The sequence below is a fragment of the Tasmannia lanceolata genome, unplaced genomic scaffold (assembly GCF_043159265.1).
Source record: "Tasmannia lanceolata isolate RefF3 unplaced genomic scaffold, GAP_Taslan_0.1 ptg000020l, whole genome shotgun sequence".
In the NCBI taxonomy this organism is placed as follows: Eukaryota; Viridiplantae; Streptophyta; class Magnoliopsida; order Canellales; family Winteraceae; genus Tasmannia; species Tasmannia lanceolata.
Window position 1 is genome coordinate 3,766,468 of NW_027518697.1, and position 21,475 is coordinate 3,787,942.

The window sequence follows — 21,475 nt, forward strand, 5'->3', positions numbered from 1 at the left end:
TCTGTTTATCACTCCACATGTCTCTTTGGATGATTTATGACTGATTTTAATCTGTATAGTATTTCCTGGAGTTCACTTATTTTTTACTGCATAACTTGAATCTTATTATTAAAAAATTATATATTCATACAGGTTTCTGATAATTTGCTTCATGATGCCGACAGTAATATAGAAACTCTCATTTTTTGTTCTCAGACTCTCAGAAGCAAGGTAACTTTTCAATCAATAGAAGTAACCAAGACACGTGATATTTGATTTGTGACTTTAAGATTCTATTGTCTTTGTTTTGCAAATCTTCAATTGTCTAATTTTCTTATCTTTTTTTTTGGTTATGTCTGATTTCTAGGTACAACGAGACTTTGAAGAGCTTCCTTCTGAGGCTTTTCGGCCTTTACGTGATTCATTATATGTAAGCACTATATATGTTCTTAACTGGTCATATGTTAGTTGCTGGATCAACTGGCTAACATGAATGCAAACCATGTTACAATTTTTTTTTTTTTGAAATCCTAACATTTCATGTTTTAGTGATGGTGGTAATACTATCCTTTTTTTAAATTTTTTTTTGAATGGTTATGGTAATACAATCCTTCTAGTATAAATTCTAAAGATGTGCTCTAATATGCCTTGTACTATGATCTCTTATGTAATTGTAATTAACTGGACATTTCTAATTCAACAATTGTTGATATTATCAACTCAACTCAACTAAGCCTTTGTCTCAACTCAACTCAACAATTGTTGATATTATCCTATCACAAAAATGCTTCGTATTGGTTGTTTAAGAAGCATACAATTATTGAACCATAAGAAGCCTTTACCTTGTCTACTATTGCATCTTTTACCTTCTCATTATATATTTCAATTGATGAGGAGATATAACAGGTGCAAAAAACTAAAAGGTTGGCTTAGAGCCCATTGCATATTTTCTTTGCCTTGGTGTCAAATGGTCCAATCGAAATCCCTTGTAATTCTCATTAAAAAAGAAAACAATTTTTGTCTTTCAAAAAAAAGAAGAAGAAAATACAGAAAGGAAAGCAATGTATAGTGGTGAACCGCTACCAGCGTCAGCTATGGAAGTTGTCTTTCACTTACCGAGCAAGTAATATCCTCTCACTTGCCAAGTTGGCCTCTGAATTTCCTTAAACTCATTTGATAAGCTTTTTGAAGTCTTGATAGGAAATAAATGATCATTCAAGAATACTAGCATTGAGAAATAGTTAATCAAGGTTCAAAAATTTCTTACAGGCAAGAAAATTATGATTTCTGAGCACAACTTTTGTGGGGTGACTCTGTTGACATTTTTCTTGAATTGATTACTTGAAATTCTAAGAGGGATTGCTAGTCAATTTTGCAAAAAGCCATTTCGCGGTTCACTCTTGCAACAGAGAACAGCCACCTTGGACCTCAGTGAATTAAATGAACAAGACAAAATCTGCTACAGCCGCTTTGTAGTAGCAGATTTTGTCTTGTTCATATAATTCACTGTGGTCTAAGGTGGCTGTTCTCTGCTGCAAAAGTAAGCTGTGAAATGGCTTTTTACGAAATTCACTAGCAAATCGCCACCTTTTTTTTTGTCGAATGTCTGACTAGCAAATCCCTTCTAAGAAATAAAAGTTAGATATGAATGGTATAGAGGTAAAAGCATATAAGTTTCCTGTTTTTTTTTTTTTTTTTTTAATATAAAATTGCTTCTTCCTATTCATCTGCACGCGTGCACCTTTTCACACTGACTCATATGGAGTTTTCCTCACTTTTCTATGCTCAAAGTTGTCCTTGTTGTATGTCCAAATTAACACTTGTATGTCTCTATTTTGTGTGCCTAGTGGTTCTTATGATCTTTCATGTCTGGATACTTATGTCTACAGATCTGAGTGGTTTAATTGTGTTAAATGTGCAGGCCTTGCTTAAAAAACTGTACAATGGGCCGGCCAAAGTTCGAACTCAGGTATACCTTTGAAGTAGTTCCATAAATATAGTATATCTTCTGTGGTGTTCTTAATAGCAGGTTGTTTCTGAGCAATCGTTTCCTTTCTAGATTAGCATTGGAATGGCAGCTTTGGCTGTACATGTCCCTGCAGAAGACTGGGGAGGTGGTGGTGTTTTGAATTGGCTGAGTGACGAGATGAATTTTCATCCTGAGTGGATTCCAAGTTTCCTGGAGCTGCTCACTGTCTTGCCACAGGTATATCAAAATGAAACAATTTGATGTTAACTTACTTTTCTCGACGTGTCTTCTTCTTCTTTTTTTTCCACAACATATTGGATGTATTCTCTTTTGAAATTGAGTCGTATATTCTGGGAAAAGAATCACAAAATGATACAGAGCAACAGAAAGCAAAGTTCTATATTGAATTTCTTTCAAGTCTGTATTTACCCTCTGCTACTTGCAAAGGACTTAACTAAAGGTTGTTTTGGTCAACGATGTATGAGTAATGGCTATGTTAGTACTTAATACTGAGTATGCGTTTGTCTTGTTTTTATTTATTTGCATACTTTTTTATTGGTCAGGCAATGGTGAAATTTATTCAGAAAAGCTTCAAGACAGGATATAAGCAACTAGCTAGGTGATTTACGTACGGTAGAGGTGATTGAGAGCTTCTAAATAGCCATATTATTCGAATAAGATTTGCATTTTTTGTTGATTTGTGCAATAGATTTTGTTCAAAAGAACTCTGACTGATAGTGAAGGAACCTCGAACAAAAAATATCGAATATCTGATTGAAATTATCGTCTGCTTTCGATGATCATGCGATGTAGGGCATGGAGATTCTCTTAGTAATAACTTGGCAATTTTGAAAATGATGATGGAAACTTGGCAATTTTGAAAATGATGAAGGTACCAAAGATTCCAACATGTCCGCTTTGATCGACCTATCATCTGCATAAAAAATCCATCCAAAGCTACCTCACTTGAATTCCTTTACTACCAGAGACAAAATTATGTTTAATCAATCCAAACACTTCTGGTATGTATGGGTCCAATTGATATGCAATTGAAGATAGCCTGAATGAGTCCAAAGCTGCGGATAACTAACACTTGTTTCACCACATATGCCAGCACAATTCCCTTATTACCAGTTTGCCTTTCCCTCCCTTAAAGACCAAGCTTTAAGCATCCTATTGTTTATCCAAATCATTTCAAGAGTTTTCTACAGAATTGGGTTCTAGTCATTCTGATGCTCTTTCCATGCCTTCCAACACTTCAAAAATGATAGGTTGAAGTCGCACAATTGGTAAAAATTTCGCATAAGAAGCTCACTTTCCGAGAGTAAAGGTGTCAAACAAGTAATTTGATAAGTCTCTGCTGTTTTCCCAGTCCCCACAAAAGATTATTGAACTAATCTCCTGTCAACATTAAGTACTATTGGCATACTCTTATTGAGCTGATCTCCTGTCAAAATCTAGTCCTTAGATGCTGTCCAAGCGAAATGGGGTGACAACATTTGGCTAATTTACATGTGATGGGTGTTGTCCACTATGGTTTTAAATTTCCACCAAAACTGACACGAAACGACCGAAATGTTTCCGTTTCCATTCCCACCGAAACATACCGAAATCGAAACGCATATCGAAACCAAAATCGTAAGTGTATTAATAGTATACTATATCAGTTTGTTTTTCATATTTATAATTATATGAATTGAACGTGGAATGTGGTGAATGTATTGTGTGTGTGTGTGTACTTTATCAGACATGCATGACAACACGTGCCATTAAGTGTTCGTTGTTATTAAACCATTATGGATTGTTGTCTTGCCATCATTAAAAAAATAATGGATGGTTGTTTTGCTTATATGATGGTTTCTAAGTTTGTATTTGTGCTTATTCTAGTCGTTCCAGATGGGTATCAAAAATAGATGAGAGGAGATAAAGCAATCTCTAGTCTTTCCTGATGGGCATAAAAAATAGATGAGAGGAGATAAAGCAATCTTTGCCCATTCCAAGCCTCCACAAATCAATAAGGCGCACAAGGGGTTCTAGGTTAAATTCATTTTGGACTAGGCTGCCTTCTTGAATTGGACTGTTGTAAATAATCATGAAAATTCTTTTTGGAAAATAGCCTCCAATGAAACTGGTGGATAGTCTTTCCTTGCCCATAGACGATGCAAGTGCCATCTGCGATAGTGCTCTAAAGATGTAGTTTCATCAGAATTTTATCACTCGATGATAGATGAGCAAATGCTCTGTGGATATAGGATGACCTCTCTTACCCCACCAAGGAGATCATCTCATTTTCTTATCCAGCACTAATAGAAATTCAAGACATTCGAACAAATATGAGATGTGAGCCAAGTTTGTGAAAGTCTCCATGAGTTTGTGAGACCTTCCTCTACATACCAAGTCCCTCTTCCCCTTTTTCTATATTGAATTGCTCCGGTCCTATCTCATGTATTATTAATTTTGTTAGCTAAGTTTGTGAAAGTCTCCATGAGTTGTGATGGAGGACTACTCTTTCAAATGTTCCCCTTAATTAAATTTTACCTATTTTGATCTAAACTCAAAAAATCTTTTTTTTGATAGCAAAACCCAAAAAATCTTAATAGGATGCTAAATTGCATATTGTATTTTCTCATATAATTTGACGATTTAATACCACATGCCAATGGTGTTTGGTTTTTGTCTGGTTAGATTTGTGATTTAATGCATGTTTTGAGGAGTTGCTAAGCTCTTTGATCTAATAATTTTTTTTAATGGAAATAATAGAATTTATAATTGTCAGAAGTGGGATTTGAACCCACGCCCTATCTCGAGGACCAGAAATTGATCCCACACCTTCTTTGATCTAATTATTGATTGTAAAGTAACACCAATTTACCAGTCGTGGAATTTGCTTTCAGATTTACATTATGTTATTGCTTCTGCTGTCCTTACTTATCCCTTTTGACAACCAGGAAGTATTTAGCCATAAGATAGCAGCTCGTCCAGAAAGACGCCGCCAATTTGAGAAGGAACTTATTTCATCAGTTGAAGTTGCTCTTAATCTTCTGACTGCATGTTTGAGTTTTAATGAACTGAAGGATCAGGTAATTTGTAATTTTTGCTTTGACATACATTGCTGCTTTACATCTTTAGGAAATGGTGACCATTTTTTTATGGAGTTTCCCTCCTACCTTCTCGTGTTTACTATTTATAGTTCATCTGTGCTTTCATTCGTCCTCATCTGATTCCATAAGCAGTATGCTCATGTGAAAATACTTGGAGATATCATGGTCAGGCATTCATTAGTGAGATATATGGATCTAGGTATTTCCATTAAAATTCATTATCAATCACCGTTTGGGAGGTGCAGTCCACTCATATTTTTGTTGGGAAGGAGGTGAATAACCCTTGTAGACACCCATCTGATCCTTTGCTAGCTGCATTTCTGTGAGACCATGAAAGCATGATTGAGACAAGCTCCTTAGGATCATCCTAACCTTTCTAACTGTGGAGGTAAAAAATGGACAGATTTGTGAAGGTTTACACCCGTCCATTTTAACATCCACAAATCGAAGGGTTGGGATGATCCTATGTAGCTGACTTTTTGGGCACACCCTATGTATGTGAGGGCCCATCAAATGAATGGTTTGCATCACCCAAACAATGTGGGCCCCCAATGTATTTTAAGCTGACGGAGTAGTATCTACTCGATCGTGTAGACACACTTCTCTAATATATCTATGTGTGTGTGTATAAAGGGGTTGAAAGGATAATCACTATGCCATTAAAAAAAAGAGAGTAATCACTATGATGCCATATATGAAAATTTTCCCTATAACCAATATCATAACCCACACCATAACCCAGGAATCTAATTACTAAACCATAAAATAAACCACTAAAAACAAATTTTAATCTCAAATATTTGAAAGGGATTCCTCTTAATGTATGAGTTTCTGATGCCACTGGAGTCTGCTGATATTTCAATGTGATGTATAGAAAGCTTCATGAATGTCAAAAGACCTCCAACTGGTTGGTTCAAACACCGATCAATCACCGACAACATGAGAATAGGGGGAGTAATATCTTATTTTAATAGCAGTGCCGTTCTGGCTTCTTGTTGGAGTGTCTAAAGCGATTGGTGCATGGTTTAGAGCTCCATGGAGAGCTTTTAGGTTTCTTAAGAAATCTGACTTTAGCAAAGTTTTGGTTGAGTACAATTCGTTTATTAATTAATTGGTTAAGAAAAGCCCCTCATCCTCCTTAGCGATTTTCAAGCCATGAGAGATATAGTTTTTTGTACAAGGTTTTGTTTGCAAAAACCCATTTTCTGAATCTTCATTGAGAAGAAAATCCTTTTGGCTCTGTTTGGATGCCAATTGCAAGGGATCCTCAAGCAATCCTTAAGCAAAAAAAATGCACTTTTTGGATTACTTGGTGTTTTTGTTTGCCAACGTGACACCTAAATCCTTAGAGATTACCAGACAACAAAAAGGTGTAACAATTGCATGTCTTGTGACATGGACCCAACTCCTTAGAGATTACCAGACAACAAAAATGTGTAATAATTGCATGTCTGGTGACATGGCGTCACTTCTTTTCCCATATGAAATATCTAAAAAAAAAACAAGATTTTAGAGGTAATCCTCCTCCTCCTCCTCCTCTCTCTCTTTCGGGTAATTTGCATCCAAACAGAATAAATCTCGTGGTTTTCCCAAGGTTTACGTGACGTCCAAAATCCTGCCCCCTTCCATAGACTTTACTTCCCTAAAGAATGCTTAAGCATCCAAACAGAGCCTTAGCTTATTTGGTCTAGCTAATTTTGGTATATCTTGTAGTGATATGGTTTTCTTGCACCTTTCATCATTTCAAAAAAATATATGGTTTTCTAGCATCGTGAGCCTAATTTATTGTTTTCTTTTCTTTTGTGTTCAGGCCCATTCTTTGGGCTTTGTTATTGCCTTCTACTTTTATTTTGGGTTATTGTGATAAAAATATTCATGTAAGGAAAAATTAATAAAAATGTGCTTTACAATTTCAACTACTGAAGATATGATGGATCCTCCTGTCCACTTTATTATTATGACAAAGATTTGCAATTTCCATATTGATATATTTCGTTCCTAGATGTTGATGTCTATTCTTCCATCTTGGCCTTGTTGGAAGCATGGTGTGGCAATTCGCTTTAAGTCAAATGATGCATATTGTGGACATTGTGAACATGGTCAATAGTTTCAGGGATGATAGGGACAATTAGCATAGTGTGGATGGGGTGGGAGAATGATAAAATAATTGCATCATACACATGAAATAATTTTATGTGAGGAGTTTCCAAGAATTAGAGGTGATGACTCATCGATACCGGAAGGAAGTTAATAATAAAATTTCCACCATTCAAAAAAAGTAAGTTATTATTGGTGCTAGCTCATAAAAGATAGTTAAAAGATGGAGGGGATGCCCTAGAGAAGACGTCCTGGACTCTAATTATGACTGATTTTCCCTTGGAAAGCCTAGGTTAAGGGAATCATTAGGAATGCAGTTGGAGATACAATATTCTCTCTCAGTTTGACTGGCCTCAAAGACCTTGGTGATGATAAACTCTGGAGCTATTACGTGTTTTGATAGTTTTTTATGGCTGATTTTGTGGGCCCGATCAAGATGATGGAAGATGCTCTTAATGTCGTTTAGTGGGAAATTTTGTTCCAGTTACTGATTATAACAATGGATAGTGGATAACATATATGTAATACTTGATAAATGCCATTCCATCATATGCATTGTGAGATTGGCATGGAGTTGGACACGTTGGCTAAGGAGGAGATGAAGCCTTTGGTGTTCTTTGGTTCGTTTCTTTCAATTACCTTAATGTAATATGTGTTAGCTATTTTAAAGACTTCTTATTTTTTATTAATAGATCTCGTTGTTGATAAAAAAAAGTAATAAATTGCTGTTTATATGGTTAGCGGTATGTGTGGAAATACCAATAGAAAAGTTAGAAAAAATATTCGACAATAATTCTGGGTGGATTGTTCAAGATTCATTACATATCTTCTGTAAGCTCTTTGCGTAATTTTCAATTATTCTGCTTATGGGCCAAGGCCTTAAATTAGCATCTAAATCTATTTTTATCCAAAAAACTGATGGGAGTTTGTCTTGCATGACGTGGACTGTTAAATTTATGTCGCTTTTCTAACTCATAATTTGCATCATTTTGTTAGTGTAAGACCTTAGAGATTGTACATTCAACCCTTGCTGGGATCTTTTTAGACATTTTCCCTCAGTTTTGAGCTTGTACATTTTTTTTTGAATGGGAGCTTGTACATATGTTTTACATATTCTGAGTCTGGCAATACTTTTATGATAGAATCTGGACAACTCTCGGAAAAAAACTGTGGAGAACTGTCAGCAAATTAACAAAAGATTTTGTTCTATCCTAGTTGTAATATGTGCTTGTTTTTAAGCCTTTGTCTACACTATTTTCTGATGGTTGTTAACTGTCAACTTTTGTTGGCAGGTTTTGGAAGCATTTGCTTCCTGGCTTCGACTAAGCCACGGGTAAGGTTTTTATGCCTAAATTACATCTAAACATTTATAACTGTAAGAATTCTTGCACACACACACACACACACACACACACATGGGGGACTGATGCCTGCATGATCGTGTCTTGATAATGGGATGAATCACCTTGCTTTACACTTCTCTAATTGGCCGTTGAGAGCTCTTTGGGAATTGTAATAGCTTTTGACAGCTCGTTAAAAAAGTGTAAAACAAGGTGATTCGTCCCATAATCAAAACATGTTTGTGGATATCAGTTTCCTATATATATATATTATATATGTGTGTGCGTGCGCGTGCGTGCGTGCATGCTAATATGCTCACCTTTACAGCCATATTAGCAATTTTTTTTTTGAAAATGATAACCCTTAATATGCCCACCTTCACAGCCATATTAGCATTTTTTTTTTTGGAAAATGGTAACCCTTTCATGTTTAGCTTTTAAAATTTAAAAGCTGTGTCATTTTCATAATTCCATTCCATATCGTCTTTTTCCTTCCTCCTCCCTAATCGCCCTCCCAACTCTCTCTCTCTCTCTCTCTCTCAAAACCACTTTTTGCTTCCGTGTTCATTCGTTCCAAGAGTACGGGTGGTGCTTATAAAGTTAAAAGACGTGGGTTGGTGCGTCCCTCCATGAGCGGCTTTCGCTGTCGTTTTTCAAATAAATTTATGGTTTGGAAATCTAATCTATTCTACCCCTGCCAGATCTTCGTATTCTGGTTTGGGAGCTCTGTGTAGGATTTGAGTTTCCATCACGTCACAAAACCTACCTTGCATTTTTGGCTCCTTTACATGTTTATAACATTTTGAACTTTCGTTTGCCTGCATTTGCAACAAAAACTCACAATGAATCATTACTCAAAGTTAAAAATACCGGTTCTTTGGCTACCTTAGCAAGAAACAGATAAAAAATCTCATGGGTTTTATATTACATGGAAAACAGAAAAAAAAATGTAGACCTGAGTTGGGTAATCCAGAAAACAAATGAAGGGAATCACAAAGAACCCCAAAAAGAAAATTACAGAGCTACCCATTGAATATTGATCAGATGTTCTTCAAACCCATAAAATTCTAGACTCAAGTTGGGTATTGCACAAAAAGATAAACGATAAAAATCACCCGACCTAGAAAGAATGAAGTAACATTGAGCCGGTGTTTTTCTTCCTCTCAAACCCATACAATTATGGCCTTGAGTTGGGTATTCCAGAAAAAAGGGGATAAAAATACCCTAAACCCACCCCAAAAATTACATTGATCCAATTTTCTTCCTCTGGTCAAAACTAGGGGCCTTTGAAACCGATCAAGTTGGAACAAGAAACCGTAAATCATTTTTCAATTAGATTTACGCTGCTGTCTGCCCTCTACTCTCCTACCTTGTTCTCTCTTCTTGTTGCCTCTTTCACACGGAAAAATTTGAGACCATTTCCTCCATCTTGTTCTTGAAGCTGAAAATTACATAATGCCCATGCTTTAGCCTTCTTGGAAAGATAATCCCAAGTGGATGTTTGCTAGCAAAATTGGACAAGTTGGTAATATGTCCGTGAGGGTTGGCATATTAGTATTCCTCATATTAATTGTTTGCATATTTATCCTAGTAAGAGAGGCTGTTTCTTTTGATTTAACCCTCATATTGGGAAGCTCTGCATTTTTTTTAATCTTCTTCTATTAAATAAAGTCTCCATTTAAAAATATACACCCACGGATAAATAGATAATGTACATATTAAAACACACACACACACACACACACACACACACACACACTACTATGACACGTATGTACTATGCGCTCATAAGTCTATTAGAAAAGAATAGTCTCTTATTCTGCCACCTCATGGAACTTGTTTGAAATTGTGTTGTCTTTCAGGATTCCTGCTTCTACACTTGCCTCCCACCCTTTGGTGCTTTCGGCTCTTTCTGGTTTGAACTCCGAGCAGCTTTTGGAGACAGCAGTTAATGGTATGGTGAATGAAGTATCTTGTAAGGATTTTAATTCAGAAAATATTTATAGAAAACCTTGATTTTCATTTTTCTCTGAAGGTAACTTTTTTATTAAAGAAGCCAAAAAAATAAAAATAAAAATGAAGATCTTGAGAATGATTGAGATGGATATACATGAAGGAGAGGAGAAGCAAAAAAATCTGCGAATACAAGGAGAAGAAAAAAATAATCTGCAAACACATCATAAATCTACTAATCTACTTGAACTACAATGTGATAATGTTCAAGTTCTACAGGCTTTCATCTTCCCATGCCTTCTGGTTTGTGTATTTTTCCTTCGAGTTTATCTCCCCACAACCATCTTCCCACTTCCAAGTTTTAGGCTGATCTACCTTTAAAAAAAGAAGAAGTTTTAGGCTGATCTAACAATGGGACCTGAAACTGGAATCAGAATTGGCTGTCTTTTTTTTTGAATGATTATGTTCATGGTTGTGGTCAAAGAGAATTGGTTGTCAATCCTTAAATTTTACAGATCTAATGTTTTTGCCCTGATCAATGATCGGATGGCTAAAGTTGTTTGAGATTTGGATATTGTGATTCACTCAGCCTCCACTAGAACATAGATGAAAGTCGGGCAAATCCAATAGTCGGATTGTGCTCGGTTATCACTTTTCATATCTGAATTTGGTCGTACTGTAGGTTTTGTAACCCCACTTAGAATTGAAGTTGCGTGATCAGATCAAGTCCAAACTTAGATACTGTCCTCTTAAGGTGTTTTCCCACGCCCATCCGCTTTTTGGAAAGATCCATTGGTCGGGTCCCTCGGGCCAATTTCTAAAAATCTGTATTTTCTCATATCCTAGAATTCATTTTCTTTCTTGTCAACACCCTGGTTGAATCCTACCTAGCTCACGTCTCGTCACGCTATGCAACCGTTACTAGTCATCCTTCCATAGCATGGTTTTAAATTTCGGTTTCAGTTTTGATTTCAGTCACCACAGAAACGGAAACATTTCAGTTTCGATTGGAAATTTCGGTGGAAATCCCGTAAAATCATGGAAATGTATAGAAACATATGCAAATGATAGAATTTTAAGATGAAACTTCACGAAATACTAGAAGAAGCACAGATACACAATTAGAAACCATCAAATAAGCAAGAAAATCATCCATAATGGTTTAATAACATTGAACACTTAGTGACATGTGCTCTCACGCATGTCTAATAATTCAGTACATACCGCAATTTACATGAAATTCATATAAATATTTTTACATAATACTTACACCACATTTCACATGCAATTCATATAAATATTTATAACTAATACCTACACCACATTTCACATTGAATTCATAATTCCTACATTACATTTCACTTGCAATTCATAATTGTGTAAAACATACTAATATAGTATACTAGTAAGTACTTGCGATTTCAGTTTCGGAATGCATTTCAATTACGGTATCATTTCTGTGGGGTTGGAGACAGAAACATTTCAGTCATTCTTGTCTGGTTCGGTGAAAATTTAAAACCATGTTCCATAGAATGTCCTACATCAACTATTTATAAGAATTAGAAGCTAATCCGTTGAGAAACTCCCTTGGTCCAACTTAATGTACCCTCAAGCCTATCCTCTCGTATAGATAGTTGTGAAAATCCCACTCTAGTATGATTTTTTTTTAATATTTGACCACTTTTTTTTATTAATCTTATATTATTTGCATTGGAATGTAGCGAGACATTTGGAATAAGGGTATTGAGATTTTTTCTTATACAAACTTTCTCATTATTTTTTTTTTTCTAATGATGCTAATTTTTCGATTGACCTGACAATCTAAGTTTTCCGATGCATCTAGTTTATAGTAAGGGCATAGGTCCAGTGATATTTTCCTTTGAATTCTCTTGAAGGTGCAATTTTTTTTTGATTTTTTTGTTTGATATCTGTTATGGTACGAATAAAGAGTTCCTCCAAGCTCTTTCTATCCTTTAGGTAATTATACAAGAAATCTAGGTAACATAACACTTACTTTTTCAAGCAATCAAGCCAAACACATGTCTATATGTGAGTTGTCACTAGTACTTAACTTTTTTAAGCAAACAAGCCAAACTAGTGTCTATATGTGAGTTGTGACTAACAAGACAAAACCCAAGCTTCATGTCCCGAATGTTACTGCCAGTTGAATACTATTCATTTATTTTAGGGAATGAAATCTATCTATGCATGCATGATATATTTTCATATGTGAATTGTGACTAACAAGCAGAACCCAAGCTTATCTATTCCCTGAATTTTACTGCCTGTTGAATACTGTTCATTTATTTTAAGGTATCAAATTTATCTATGCATGCATGATATATTTTTATAAATTGATGACAACCCTAGTCAGCGACCACGAGATGCCTAAAAATTTCGAGTGAAAACACTCGTTTAATACGACATCAATTGGATGAGGATTTCATTCTTTTGTAGATGGCTTACGAAACCGAAACCTGTGCAAGGTTCAACATGGCAGTAATAATGGTGTTTAGAAGGGAATGTATGGGCTTGCATTCTTCTATAAAATTACCATTCATTGCTAGATGGTTTCCGACTTTTTAGCGAAATAGGAATTGAAGACAATTCATACATGGTTATATTTGGATAATTTTCTTTTCTGTCAAGAACGCCTCTGGAATGTGGATGGGACTAGAGCAGTGCATCTGGTAACTGTTTTAGAACGTTTCCGATAGGCTCCATTCTTTTCCAAGTTTTAAACAATATTCTTGTGGAGAAGAGGAAAGCCAAGGTACTTTATTGGTAACAAATCTTTTCCCATTCTTAGGGTAGTTTGATGCTACTTAGCAAGTGGTGTTTCACTGCACAAAAGAGAACACCTTATGTTCATGGTGTCTTCAATGCCAGGTTATTGGTAAAGCCAGTAATTAACGAGCAAACTCAGTAATTCCAAAGTGTAAATTGAGGGAGATTCTCCAAATACCTTCTCTTGGGATTCAAAACGAAATACATCCTCCTTGGAGATTTAGAACGTTATTTTTTGATGAGTGGTTGGTTCACACACATTCATCGTAAAGGGAACTATACGGCAGATTTAGAACGTTGGTTCACACACATTCATCCTTGGAGATTTAGAACGTTATTTTTTGATGAGTGGTTGGTTCACACACATTCATCGTAAAGGGAACTATACGGCAGACATCCTGGCTAACCATGGGGTTAATTCTGGCGAGGTGAAGTTATGGATGGGGTACCTAAAATTTAGGGCGTGCATTTTTCTTTAGGCTTTTATCAGCATTTGTTGTTTATCTTTTGCTCCTTTTAAACTAAATTTCACTTGTTAGAAAAACTGTTAGATGGCATGTCAATGGAGGAGAACACCATTAGGTTGAGCTCATGATTTCCTTCACAGCTTAATACAGGTGGGTCCTTGCCTCAATTATGGTCTCTTAAAGAGGCTTTTAAGGCATTCATTTGTGCCGGCCTATGGATTTACCTGCTTGGTTTTTGTATGTTGAAAATCTTAGTGATTTTGAATTCATTTCACTGAATTTTCTGAACGATGTCGTTCTAGAGTTGTATTGTGGCTTTTAGGGAAGTTTCAGGGCCAATGAAAAAGTTGTTATTTTATAAGAAATTTGTGACACATTTTTGTAATGTTTCATTTTTGTTGTTGCAGTTGTCTCTGAATTGATACACTATACAGTAGCAGCACGTTCTGGTGGTCTTTCTGCCCAGATGCCCTTAATTCAAGTACTTGTGCCTCATGTTATGGGTCTTAAAGAGCAGCTTAAAGATCCTTCGAAGGTCTTGTATAAGAAAGAGTTTCCTGTGTTTATTTCCTCTAGATGTTTCTTTCATATTGGATAAGTCTACTCTGGTTACTCCTTGAGCTACGAAAATGGACTATCTTGACAATTGCGTCCTAGACATTTATGTCTTAATCCTAATAATTTTTCTAGATAATAAATGAGACCCACATTGATTGTGAGTCAGTGGCACTATTATTGGCAGTTGGTACCAATGTATAGTACTTCTTTTCAGATGTTGCTAATATTTTGAACCCATAAACTGTGTCTTGTAATCCAAAAATGCGAACTTGAGATTTTACATGAGTCTCTTCAGTGACACAGACCGACTTGCTCGATATGTTCTCTAGAGTCCAGTTCCTGAACTTGTTGTATCATGCGTTCATACATATATACATCCACACACATAATATTTAGTGACTCATATTTTAGTTTTAGCACAATATTCATATTTTTCTAGCCATCAAGGTTTCAAATGCTAGTTTTAGTATGCATGTCAGTCATCACAAAAGTGGGATGTCGGTTTCTTTCATAGATTTCGTTGGAAATCTTGTAAAGTCACGGATATTCATGGCAATGCACGCAAATGATGAAAATTTAAGATGAAACTTTATGAAATGCTAGAGTAAGCACAAATACAAACTTATAAGCCATCACATGAGCAAAACAACCAGCCATTATTGTTTAACAAGATCAAACACCTAATGACATGCATTGTCTTGCATTTCTGGAATAATATGGTCCGTTCTAAACTGAGAATGTACGCAACCATCCAATAAGCACATACTGGTAGACGGGCATTATTAGTGTTGCCAACTTAATCTTCCCCTGTTCGATGTAAGAGTAATGACGCCATTATTTATATATTTTCTTAACCATTTTAGTAACGGCTATTTAGTCTTTTTTTTAATACCGTGTCTGAATATATCAATACTGTAAAAGCCGGACTGGGTTTCGATGTAGTGCAATTGGAACTGATAGGTCTAGCTGTCCTATTTACTCCGAGTAACTGTCTTGTGGAACTTTTGGTTACTCTAGCAGGGTAATTCTATTCATCCTGAATTGGGCGCAAGGTTAACATTTTTCACTTTTCTTTAGAAACCTGGAATAAATTGCTTATGCCAGAGGTCCAATTAATTTAACATTAGAAAACACGATAGTAGAAAAATAAACACAGAGCTCTAATTTTCTTTTCCATGCATATTCTTTTTTGAAATGAATAGCCGACCCCAACTATTTTGGGACAAAGGCTTAGTTGAGTATTCTTTTTTGGCACTGTTCGGTTGCAACACTCGTCATGGAAAAGGTTGGGAAAAGGGCATTTTTTTGGACAAAATTCTGTTGATAGGGCGTTCAGATCAAGGAAGAAGGATTCTTCCCTGGGAGCCTTCGATTCCCGTTTCGATTCCCGCTCTGGCAACCTTGAGTAGGATTTTTCCCTGGGAACCTTCGATTCCCTCTTTCGATTCCCGCTCTGGCAACCTTGGTTCAGATGCCATCCACTGCATTTTTTGAATCCACCTATCAGCCAATGTGTTTTCCCTCGACTGATGTGTTATCAACTTTCTTCCATTCCTTTTCCTTCTCACAAAGGAAAATGAAAAGAAAAGCGTTTTCTTCCGCCCGTGGCCCTCTGCCGTTCCATTCTCATTCTCGTTCACGTCTCCGTTGCCTGTCCCATTCGCCCGTTGTCTCGCCATCCTCTGCCTGCTACCAACCTCCATAGTCTTCCTCTGATAATGGTTATAGCAGCAGAACACCCCCCCCCCCCCCCCCCCCCCTCTTCTCACTCATTCTTTCAGCATAAAGCTTTTTCTTCAATTTTTTTACTTTTATTTTTCTTTTCATTTCACCACGTCATTTTTGAGGGCTTTCCGACCCATGGAACGCAATTGAACAGAAGCTTTGAGAATTGTGTGGCACAGCCTGCCACACAAGTGATGAACAGCCTGCCACCAGTGATTGACAATGACCTTTCACTGTTTGCCCCTTGAGATACAGCTTTTGGAGTAGCCTTCTCTTCAATTTCAGAGCTGGAGGTACGATTTAACGAAATTACTTAGTTTCCTAGTTGAAGAAAATGGTTGGTTGAACTGGTCTAGATTGTGAAGTGTTAGACATACAAAGAGATAGTATGAGAAAATGAGAAGGGTTTGAAATGTAGATGACAATTTTCTGTGTGTATACTTTTCATCTTAGATTCCAAGTGAACTACTAATGATTGCTCTTTGATTTTCAGGATGAGGAAGACGTGAAAGCCATGGCTCGGTTATTCGCTGATATGGGGGATTCATACGTGGAGTTGATTGCAACCGGTATATTTCTGTATAAACATTGTGAAATCTCGTCAGAAGTTTTTGCTTATTTTTTGTCATCTCCCATATCATTGTAAAGGATTCGAAATCACAACGTTGTCAATTTTAAAACCTTTTAGGAGTGATTCTCAAAAGCAAGCCTTGTTAATCACAACTTTGGTCACTCTAACATTGGCAAAACTTTTCTTTCAGGTTCTGCTGAATCAATGGTTATAGTGCAAGCATTGATTGAAGTTGCTTCGCATTCAGATTACGACATTGCTTCAATGACATTTAACTTCTGGCACAACCTTCAGGTTAACTTGACTGAAAGGTGAATCTTCTTGCAACACTAATTACTTTGTTGGGTATTTACCATTCAAAAAAGAAAAAAAGTTGCTTTGTTGGGTAAAAGCCGATAGGATGGTGATTGAAGAGGCTCAAATGTTACAGGGAATCCTATTCATCATTTGGATCGGAAGCATCATTTCAAGCGGAGAGGAGTCGGCGGCTACAAATTTTTCGGTCAGCATATGAATTGCTTGTGTCTTTGGTGAGCCTTTTGCTTTAGGGCAGTCAGACATTTGTTATGCTGAACACTTTCGCCTGGTGTATCTCTATAATATCTTTACAAAGATCCTAATCTGCTGAATTCTTTCCGAGCCAAAAAGAAGAAGAAAAGGAACTGCAAACTTGCATGATTATATTGCTTGGATCTTTTTCTGAAAATTATCCTTGGCTGCCTTTGAGTATTTGAATATTTTCCTGGACAGGTTAGCTTCCGAGTTCAATATCCACCAGATTATCAGGATCTTTCAAAAGAGGACCTCAAGGATTTTAAGCAGACTAGATATGGTAATGACGGTTTTGTTTGATGTTAGACCTACCTCTTCATCAGCTTCTAACCATCAAAGTTCTCTTAAAAACATAGATGGCTGTTGGATATGGAATATTTCTATATGAGTACTAAAACTATAATTGGCCTTTAAACTGAAGTCGTTTTTCGCCAACTATAATAGGGTATTTGAAAAGTGTTCTTTTTTCATCTTTAAATTTTGGAATGATAAAAATCCCAGAGGTGAAGGATCTGTTGAGCGCTGTCTTTAGTGTTCTCCAAATTTTTTCATCTTGAAAACCTAAAAAACGTACAGATTGTAAGTTATGAGGAATTGATACAAGACATGAAAAACTAATTATCTATCTTTTAAAAGGTCCAGGAGCTGTGCTTCTCAAGGCTCACTCCCACCCTCTAAGACATATCGCTGTCTATGCATATGCCTTTCTGGGCTTACTGCGTAAGAGGGGGATGTTATTGGTACTTTTCCACCACTCTCTTGGGCTTCCGGTACACGGGGCTGCAGTGTTGCTCTACTCAGCTGAGATCATTCCTGCTTTTGGACCATATTAGGCATTCTTTGAGCTACCATCCTACCTTGACTGTTACTATTGCACCTACATTACCCTTGAGATCATTTTCACCACACTGACCACCACACTGGTGGTTATTTTTGGGTCTTAGCTGTAATTTTCTTTTATTATCAATTTGAATTCCGACTCCTTATGATTATTGCAGCCTGAAAAAAAACTGAGGAATACCTTCTCAAATAAGGATCAAACACAATTTGGAGCAATCGACAAGAAGATGCGAGAAACACAATCATAGAAAGAAGACTGGATAATGCCAGAATGCAACACATTTGCACAAACACAATCATATGTTTTCTCATATGAGAGAACATTTCCTACACACTTGTGTAGGTAAGTTACCTACACACTAGCTTAAAATACAGTGGGGGCCCACATTGTTTGGGTGATCCAAACAATTCATTTGAATGGTCCTCACATAGATAGGGTGTCCACAAAAAATCAGATCCATAGGATCATCCCAACCATTCAAACTATGGAGGCAAAAAATGGACTAATTTGTGAAGGTCTATACACGTCCATTTTTTGCCTCCATAGTTTGAATGGTTGGGATATCCTATGGATCTGATTTTTTGTGGACACCCTATCTCTGTGAGGACCATTCAAATGAATGGTTTGGATCACCCAAACAATGTGGGCCCCCACTGTATTTTAAGCTAGTGTGTAGGTAACTTGCCTACACAAGTGTGTAGGAAATGTTTTCTCATATATATATATATATATATATATATATATATAGAGAGAGAGAGAGAGAGAGAGAGAGAGAGAGAGAGAGAGAGAGAATGGTTCAGGGTGGGGGCCCACATTTTTTGGGGGTCCAAAGCATTCATTTGGAAGGCCCCTTCCATGGATAGGGTGTGGCTCAAAAATCAGCCTCATCGGATCATCCTAACCCTGCCATTTGTGGAGGGGAAAAATGGGCAGAAACATGGACAGACAGTGTCTGTCCATGCTCCATTCCCCCCCTCTTTGATTGGGTTAGGACAATCCAATGGGGCTGATTTTTAGGCCACACCTTATCCATGGAAGGGCCTTCCAAATGAATGGTTTTGATCCCCCCAAAAAAGTGGCCCCCACACTGTTTTTGCAAACGTGTGCACTTGCCTGCACACGTTTGCAGGAACCATTTCCTCATATATATATATATATATATATAACAGATACACACACACATATATCTTGTTTCCTTTGATGAGAATTGTTATTATCAATGCATCCTTGGTATTGGTCTGTAAGTTCCTTGCTGAATCATTTTAATAACTAAGATAAACCAAGCATACTCGGCTGGTTTGATTATTGCTGAATGTTTTAATCTGATTTTGGATATGGTTTGGGTTACTTTAATTGCAACATTAGCCCACTAAGATCCTAAAGTTCTCCATAATTACCTGCGAACCCCTGGAATTGCACCAATTATGACACATGATTCAAATACCAAACCCTTCATGGTTGGGGTTAGAATTATTTTTTGTTTCTAAAAGGAAAAATAACAACTCAAAATTAAAGTACTTGTTTAAATCAGCCCCTCTAACAAATTCATTTGTTCTTTATTTTTTTATTTTTTCCCATTTTGTATTATTTAATTATTATTACTTTCTTTTTTACATGAAGACCGTTGGGTATGCCTCTTTATCATTTAACTCCTTATTAATGACACTTGGGATCTAACACTTCTATAACACTTAACCGGAACTTTCACATTGATAGCCATCGGAGACATCTTAATGGATGCAGCATCAGTTTTAGGCGGTGATCCAACGCTGAGGATTCTCTTCATGAAGCTGGTTCAGGTGATTTTTTTTATCAAGGGGCACACCTATTTTTTTAAACCTTATACTGTTTTGCATTAGGTATTTTGTTCAAGCGGCGAAAATTTTATTTTATTTTTATTGGTTCGACTTCTTTGATATTAGCTACCTAACTGTTTTCTTAATTTATTTATTTGGAGTTTTCTACTATAAGATTCCTGTTTGGAAATAGACATGTGAGAGAGATCTTTAGAGGAATATACAGAGAGAAGGAAAAAGTGATCCATAGATACATCTTCTCAAAAATCATTATGTGTTTGGTATGATATAGATTTGTAAAACCCTGAAAGGTTTTAGTATTCCATTTAAAAAAATGTTTTAGTATTTCCATCCATTTCAGTTCAAATCCTAGATCCATATTCATGTTTCTTTTGCACAAGTTTTGTTTAGTTTGAATTTTTTAAATAAATGGGCATTCTGTTATTTTCCCCCTAATTTCGGAATGTTTTCTTATTTCATGAACTATTTTTCTAAAATAGTTCAACTCACTTATTTGTGCATCAGTTGACCAATTCCACTTGCTTGGACCCCCTAGTCGTTTTTCATGTTCATGGTATGCTGTCCTAAGTCCTAACATTGTTGTATGCAACTGATCCTGTATTTTGTGTGTGTGCCTGTTTTTGACACTTATGGCTGGTTTTTATGCCTTTACTCTTTTACCATTTGGTTTTGAATCATTCTATAGTTTTGATGCCTATCAAGAAATAGTTGTTCTGAAAACATCCTAATGATGGCCCACACCCTTGTTGTTGAGTGTAGAGAGTGACCGTCATGCGAGCCCCCGGTCACCACCACCACACCACACACACACAGAGATATCCCCGAAAAAGGTCCTAATGGTGGGTAGATATCGCTTCTACTTCAATGCATCGGTCATGTTAGATGATTATGGGAGTATCTAATCATCAAGGAAGCTTTATTTTATTCCTTGTGATTTGGTTAAAATAAAATGTTTCCCTGCATGCTGTTTTTTTCACTGACTTTACAACTTGAGCATAGAGAAGCCAAGTTACATAGCAAACCCAAATCATTTAATTGTTATATAATAATAATAATGCTTAAAAATTTATAATTGAAGGGAATTTTAAAAAATGCTTGTAAATTGTAAACAAGGGGTAAAAAAGTACTTTTGAATTAATTCAAAATTCAAAATTCAAATATCCTACCATGTTTGACTCATGTTGCAGTTGTGGGCAAGCAACACCAAAATCAACTTGGACGGGCATGAACCCGCTGTATATGTGGCACATGTGATTGGTGATCTCAAGTTCTCAACCATTGTTTTCTTGAGGAAAAAGATGAGAATTGTATTTTTGGGACATAACATGGAGTCATGGACACACAATTTTGAAGGTTCCTAAGAATTGGAAAAAGTTGTCTTTTGAGTATATTTTCCAATTTAAGATGGGATTAGAGTGTTCCAGTTATAGAAAAGTGGCGAGTTATGCTTTCTCAGCAACATATGTTGGGCTGCTTTAAAATGGAATTTAGGGTTATGTTTTTCATTTAAGGGTTGTAATTGATTATGAGCCAATATAAGGATAGACTTGTGTGTGTGTGTTGGGGGGGGGGGGGGGGGGGGATTTGCTAGGGACCATCGTAGAAGGCATTTCAGGGCTGGGCTGTTGCATGTGAGAGCAGCCACCTCAGGTGAATTAAATGAATAAGACAAAATCTGAGCCTGTGTGGCTGCTTTCACATGCAACAGACCAACCGCG

General features: G+C 36.5%; 1 protein-coding gene across 3 annotated transcripts in view; it reads left to right on the forward strand.

Annotated features, from left to right (window-relative positions):
- MOS14 (ARM repeat superfamily protein) overlaps positions 1–21,475 on the forward strand; it is a 36,088-nt gene that overhangs the window by 3,542 nt on the left and 11,071 nt on the right. For all 3 annotated transcript variants that reach the window (XM_077363407.1, XM_077363408.1, XM_077363409.1), the window contains 13 exons: positions 133–210; positions 347–409; positions 1,901–1,948; positions 2,039–2,185; positions 4,897–5,028; positions 8,439–8,479; positions 10,349–10,440; positions 14,101–14,228; positions 16,470–16,545; positions 16,738–16,858; positions 16,978–17,077; positions 17,298–17,379; positions 19,657–19,739. In XM_077363407.1, coding sequence (XP_077219522.1) covers positions 133–210; positions 347–409; positions 1,901–1,948; positions 2,039–2,185; positions 4,897–5,028; positions 8,439–8,479; positions 10,349–10,440; positions 14,101–14,228; positions 16,470–16,545; positions 16,738–16,858; positions 16,978–17,077; positions 17,298–17,379; positions 19,657–19,739 — 1,191 coding nt within the window. The remainder of the gene's footprint in view (positions 1–132; positions 211–346; positions 410–1,900; positions 1,949–2,038; positions 2,186–4,896; positions 5,029–8,438; positions 8,480–10,348; positions 10,441–14,100; positions 14,229–16,469; positions 16,546–16,737; positions 16,859–16,977; positions 17,078–17,297; positions 17,380–19,656; positions 19,740–21,475) is intronic.